Source organism: Neodiprion virginianus, chromosome 6 (assembly GCF_021901495.1).
Source record: "Neodiprion virginianus isolate iyNeoVirg1 chromosome 6, iyNeoVirg1.1, whole genome shotgun sequence".
Taxonomy (NCBI): domain Eukaryota; kingdom Metazoa; phylum Arthropoda; class Insecta; order Hymenoptera; family Diprionidae; genus Neodiprion; species Neodiprion virginianus.
In genome coordinates this window covers 27,922,900-27,928,899 of record NC_060882.1, presented here as the reverse complement: position 1 = coordinate 27,928,899, position 6,000 = coordinate 27,922,900, and the positions used below count along the sequence as shown (strand labels likewise).

General features: G+C 40.5%; 1 protein-coding gene across 4 annotated transcripts in view; it reads right to left on the bottom strand.

Annotated features, from left to right (window-relative positions):
• Nucleotides 1–3,106: 3,106 nt before the first annotated feature.
• The window catches only part of LOC124307200 (transcription factor collier), a 66,408-nt gene continuing 63,514 nt past the window's right edge, over nucleotides 3,107–6,000 (bottom strand). For 2 of the 4 annotated variants that reach the window (XM_046768649.1, XM_046768651.1), the window contains 3 exons: nucleotides 5,661–5,894; nucleotides 4,792–4,943; nucleotides 3,107–4,104 (listed from right to left, as the gene is read on the bottom strand). In XM_046768649.1, the coding sequence (XP_046624605.1) occupies nucleotides 4,813–4,943; nucleotides 5,661–5,894 (365 nt within the window). In that variant the 3' untranslated portion in view covers nucleotides 3,107–4,104; nucleotides 4,792–4,812. Of the gene's footprint in view, nucleotides 4,105–4,791; nucleotides 4,944–5,660; nucleotides 5,909–6,000 lie in introns of those variants that run through there. The other 2 variants (XM_046768650.1, XM_046768652.1) reach the window with 2 other exon arrangements.

Here is a 6,000-nt window from a genome sequence, read left to right as displayed (position 1 = left end):
TTTTCCTCGTATCTTCTCTCCCGTTGGTCCCACGCTCCTTCTGCTGCGTTTTCTGAGTTCCTTGGGGTCCAATTGGTCGGGAAAGAGTCATACGGATCAATTCCAAGACGAAAAATTTTTTGGTCAAAAAAAAAGGAAGGTTAACCCCTTTGTATTTTTGGCGAAAATTTTCGCGATTTCCAAAAGTGCTGGAATCAATTCTTTCAGGCACTATTCCTAGGTAATTTTGAGAGAGAAATCGATTGGGCGCAGTCCCAATGCGCTGCGATCAACGCAACGAAAGTTACAGCCAAAAAACGAAAACGTGAATTTTCTACATTTTTCAGCAGGTGCTTTTTTCCTCGTATCTTCTCTCTCGTTGATCCCACGCTCCTTCTGCTGCGTTTTCTGAGTTCCTTGGGGTCCAATTGGTCGGGAGAGAGTCATACGAATCAATTCTGAGACGAAAAATTTTTTGGTCAAAAAAAAAGGAAGGTTAACCCCTTTGTATTTTTCGCGAAAATTTTCGCGATTTTCAAAAGTGCTGGAATCAATTCTTGTAGGCACCATTCCGACGTAATTTTACGAGAGAAATCGATTGGGCGCAGTCCCAATACGCTGCGATCAACGCAACGAAAGTTACAGCCGAAAAACGAAAACGTGAATTTTCCACATTTTTCAGCAGGTGCTTTTTTCCTCGTATCTTCTCTCCCGTTGGTCCCACGCTCCTTCTGCTGCGTTTTCTGAGTTCCTTGGGGTCCAATTGGTCGGGAAAGAGTCATACGGATCAATTCCAAGACGAAAAATTTTTTGGTCAAAAAAAAAGGAAGGTTAACCCCTTTGTATTTTTGGCGAAAATTTTCGCGATTTCCAAAAGTGCTGGAATCAATTCTTTCAGGCACTATTCCTAGGTAATTTTGAGAGAGAAATCGATTGGGCGCAGTCCCAATGCGCTGCGATCAACGCAACGAAAGTTACAGCCAAAAAACGAAAACGTGAATTTTCTACATTTTTCAGCAGGTGCTTTTTTCCTCGTATCTTCTCTCCCGTTGGTCCCACGCTCCTTCTGCTGCATTTTCTGAGTTCCTTGGGGTCCAATTGGTCGGGAGAGAGTCATACGAATCAATTCTGAGACGAAAAATTTTTTGGTCAAAAAAAAAGGAAGGTGAAGCCCTTTGTATTTTTGGCGAAAATTTTCGCGATTTTCAAAAGTGCTGGAATCAATTTTTTCAGGCACTATTCCGACGTGGTTTTGCGAGAGAAATCGATTGGGCATAGTCCCAATACGCTGCGATCATTGCATCGAAAGTTACAGCCAAAAAACCAAAACCTGAATCTTCGACATTTAATGGCAGGTGCTTTTTTCCTCGTATCTCCTCTCCCGTTGATCCCACGCTCCTTTTGCTGCGTTTTCTGAGTTTGTAGGGGTCTAATTGGTCGGGAAAGAGTCATACGAATCAATTCTGAGACGAAAAATTTTTTGGTCAAAAAAAAAGGAAGGTTAACCCCTTTGTATTTTTGACGAAAATTTTCGCGATTTTCAAAAGTGCTGGAACAAATCAATTGTGTCGCTATTCCGACTTAATTTTGCGAGAAAAATCGATTGGATGCAGTTTCAATACGCTGCTATCAACGCATCGGAAGTTACAGCCAAAAAACAGAAACCTGAATTTTCGACATCTTTCACCAGCTGCCTTTTCCTTCGTAATTTGTCCCCTGTTGATCCCTCGCCTTTTTCGCTGCGATTTCTGAGTTCCTGGGGGTCCTGTTAGTCAGGCAAGGATGATACAAATCGAATCTGAGACCAAAAATTTGTTGGTTCCAAAATGAAAAAAGAGTAAGGTCAACCCCTTCGCATACGTCTCCTTCAGACATTTGGCTATCTAATCAGTATAATAAGAGTCCCTACGAGCAGTGGATCACAAGTTTTCGGTTGAAACAAAAGCAATGAAGCACGTTAGGGACCCTACAGTTTGAGAAGGTTTCTCCACATGGATTTTCATATTTATCAATTTTTCACCTCAAAATAGTATAATACTCAATTTAGGTTCCGGTTATTGAGTTAAAATAACAGCTCCTCATATTTTCAAGTCGAAACGATCAACTCTGTTAGAGTCATCACTGATAAACGGAGAAACGACGATGTATGTTTTTAGTCGTGGATCAAACAATATTCTTGTTATTTCCTCAGAAGTTCACCAGTCTTCCGAAGAAAATACTCTGCTTAGGATCGCGGTTGATCGAAACGAATATTGGAGAAATTTCTATTGTACCGTATAATGTTGCAGTCTTAACAACGTAAGGATACAGCTATTATCGTCAGGTCCCAATTCGCGAATCAAGAACGCTTTGATTGAAGTAAGCAACAATAATACTCATAATTAAAATCCAATCATGAATATCTTCATCACAAAAATAATAGTATCAGTAATGATCGTTTTCGTAATCGTTCATACATAGTGCTAATAATTGCAATAAACTAATCTATACTCTGATTTTCGTATATATCTTACATATGATAAGTCGTAAACAGGTTTAGTCAACAAATGCGCCGGAAATCTCTGATGTCTGCGTTGAAAAATAATTTTTCCAAAATCGAACGTGCAATCCAACAGTATCTTTGAAACTTCTTGTTTGCTGTTCTGTATGCAATCAATTGATTGTACAATGCAATTTACAAGAATGGTTCATATTGGCCTGCTCTTAACGAAAAGGGGACCGCCATGATTTTTGTTAAAATATTTTTCGGCTACACAGGAGTTATAGGTGGAATAAAATCATTTACATCTATTTATATGCTCAGAGTCAAGTTTTATTTTTGAATCCGTTAATTAGCGTCATTCGAATCTACAATCGCTTTTATTTAAATTCACCCCCTCCCCCCGTTTTCCCTGCCCCGTTATATTCATTTTTCGTTGAGTTGGAAATAATTTGTACATTGTAACAATATTTACACGTATTTTACAAATCACATCATAATATATAATTACATACGTATGTGTATAATCTACCTAACTATGTATAATATATGTATATTTTAAGGAGTTGTGTTGTACTTACGGAAAGAATAGTTTCATCATTTCGAAATCGATAACATTTTTTATTAATTGGTTGTTTTTTTTTTTTCTTCACCAGTCTCTCTTTCATTATGTCACATATTCATTTGGTATTTTTTCTCTTAGATTGAAAATTACCGTGTTTCAAAAGCGATATGTCTCCGACTACACAGCGGTTCACAGCTGTTTCAGTCATTTTAGAATTCGGTTAGAAATATCCATTCCGTACAAATTGCGTAGCTATGCTTATCGTACGTATGCGTCATTCAGAAAAACCTTTCCCTTTTACGAATACAACCTATCAAATATTATGCGGAGTGGACGAATTGGAAAAAAAACAAAATCACGACTCCCAGAGAAAGAAGAAACCAGCAGAGAAACGGTACTGTAATAATTGCGTGTAATAAAATTATGATGCATCATATACATACATTGACATATGTGAATATATCTTTCTGTAAACCTATGTACATACATATCTGCATACATATTTGTCGATACAATAAACTATTGGTAAATACTAACTCCTCAGTAGCTGCGATATGTATATTCCTTATTTCTTACTCGCTACTATATATAACGCTTTATCATTATACGTGTGTTGCTTCTTATACTTCTAATAAATTTGCACTGGTATTCTTCGAAATAACGTCGATTTAAAAATTTCGTAAAACAAATGAAAACAAGAACACAGAAACAAAAGAAACTTTCCTAGCTATCACTAGCATAAATTTATCATCTTACTGGTCACTATTATACATAAATACATGTACCCATAAATTCATACATAATATGCGTATGCCGAATTTTTCATTAATGTGTACACATTCATCGCGATGGTCTGCTCTGGGTACTTCATCTTCTCTCTTCATCGCTCGTTCACCATCTAAGCTTCGCCTAGGTCAGCGATCCACCCGGAAGTCGCCACTCCTAGAGGAAGCTTAGATTTCGTAACACTATTTGCCGGAAGTTGACAGCAGAGGACTACCAGCGGCTGAGTAGCCCTGGCTGCAGGTTGGCAGCATGAACGGGTTCATGTTGAACGGCGAACCCACGACTCCTCCTAACCCTGCAACATGGCCACTTTCAGTCATACGTTAGGTGCTGTCCTCCCTTACGAACTTGGGATAATACATCGCTAATGATCAGCCGTTAATTCACGGAGGTATGAAACGAGGAATGTACATGCCTAGTGCTAATTTTCCATACCCTTCCGAAAAGCACATTGAATTTGGGTAAAATGCGAAAATTTGTACTTCACGATCAATTAAAGATAGAATAAGTGATATCAAGGTCAAATTTACCATTGCAACGGATAACTATTACTCGAGCTCTTCACACTCAATGTCAAATAACTTGATTATACCTTTCGAATGGACGTCTTGTATCCATTGACTAAAGGGAAATATCGAAACACGAAGGCTTCGACAAGTTCATTATACAGCGAGTCGGTCAAGCCACGGTGGTAAAAGACAGTAAGTAATTCAGTGAATACTAGGGGAAAATCTTCGCGAAACAAAATCATATCATTCCTGATACCCATCTGTATTGAGGACTTATTACACGAGTCAAACGTGCGGTTCCTGTGGCGTCAAGTTCTACCTGCTTCTACGTTTCTTGATATTAGTTTCCCCTGGACTTGGTAAAATTATTCCAGAATCGTTGTGCATGCATGCTTAAGTTCCGAGCATAACATAGACATGCGGGTAGGCTGCAGGGTAGTTGTTGCATTTACGTGTGTGCCTGGTATACGTACGTTGTTGAATTAGTATATCGGTTACTGTGCTGCGGTAGCGAGGTGATGCTGGGTGGGCCAGTGCGACGGGACCGAGGAAGTCGGGGGTCTCAGGACCGGGGCGAAAGCGCTGGCGTCGCCGGACGAATAGAAAATGCCGTACTGTTCGTGCGCTAAAACGAAAATCATTCGAGAAACGATAAGTGTACGTGCAGTTAAAAACAACTTAAATAAGCGTGTCACTCGCGCTGCGGGTGGTTTGTCGTGAGCTCACATAATCATGCATTCGTCTAAAAAGCTTTTCACTTCCTGCATTTATAGCAACGGGTATACAAAAACGCGAAATATATGCTATTCAACATCGTGCAGGTTAGGCGCATGCAATTAATTATGTTCAGCGTGATCAATGGTGATCATTCTGTTCATCTTGACATTTCTCACATGATTCTGTGTTTCCACTTTTATTATTACGTTCACAACTGTGATACAGTATTTTACAATATTACCAATAAAATTTAGCAAGACAAACCTACATGGGATTTTGCTGCTCATTTATTGCTGATTAGTTGCTATAACTGAATTTGAATCTCAATAAACAAAGAAAAAAATTTGTCACTGTATTTTTTCTCGTTTTATAATTTCTCTAACGGGTAACCGTGCCACCTTTTTTCAATCTGATACCCTCGTGCTTTCACCGAAGGGCCTTAGGAATAATTCCCTATATTCGTCTGAGTATTATACGTGAATCTTTCGGTGCTGACTGACATATACATATCAGGAACTGCAAGTATAAAATTTGCACCGGGCGACATACGGGAATGGAAGAGGCCGGACGAAGCGTCAGTGAGAGAAATAGGAATAAAGAGTGCGCGGGGATTGGAAATACTTACGGGAGTTGTAGAGGGTCGGACTTCCGGGTAGGGGAACCGTGTAGGGGTTGGTAGCGGCTGAGTAGCTTCCGGCGGTACTGTGACTGTGTGGGGTGCTCGCGCTGCTCCCACAGTAGCCACCGCCAGTGCCACCCCCGCGGGGGCTGACGCTGCTGCTCTGCCGGTAGGCGTCCGCACTGCCCCCGACGCTGCCGCCGCCACCTCCCCCGGCTCCCGTCGTCACCGAGCCACCGTCTAGAAATAGAAACCTGCACGTCAGATCAACGCATCAGTATCCGATCACTCAGCTCGAAGACGTTGCCTCATCAGTACGGTAACGAAGAATCGATCAACCGCGTCG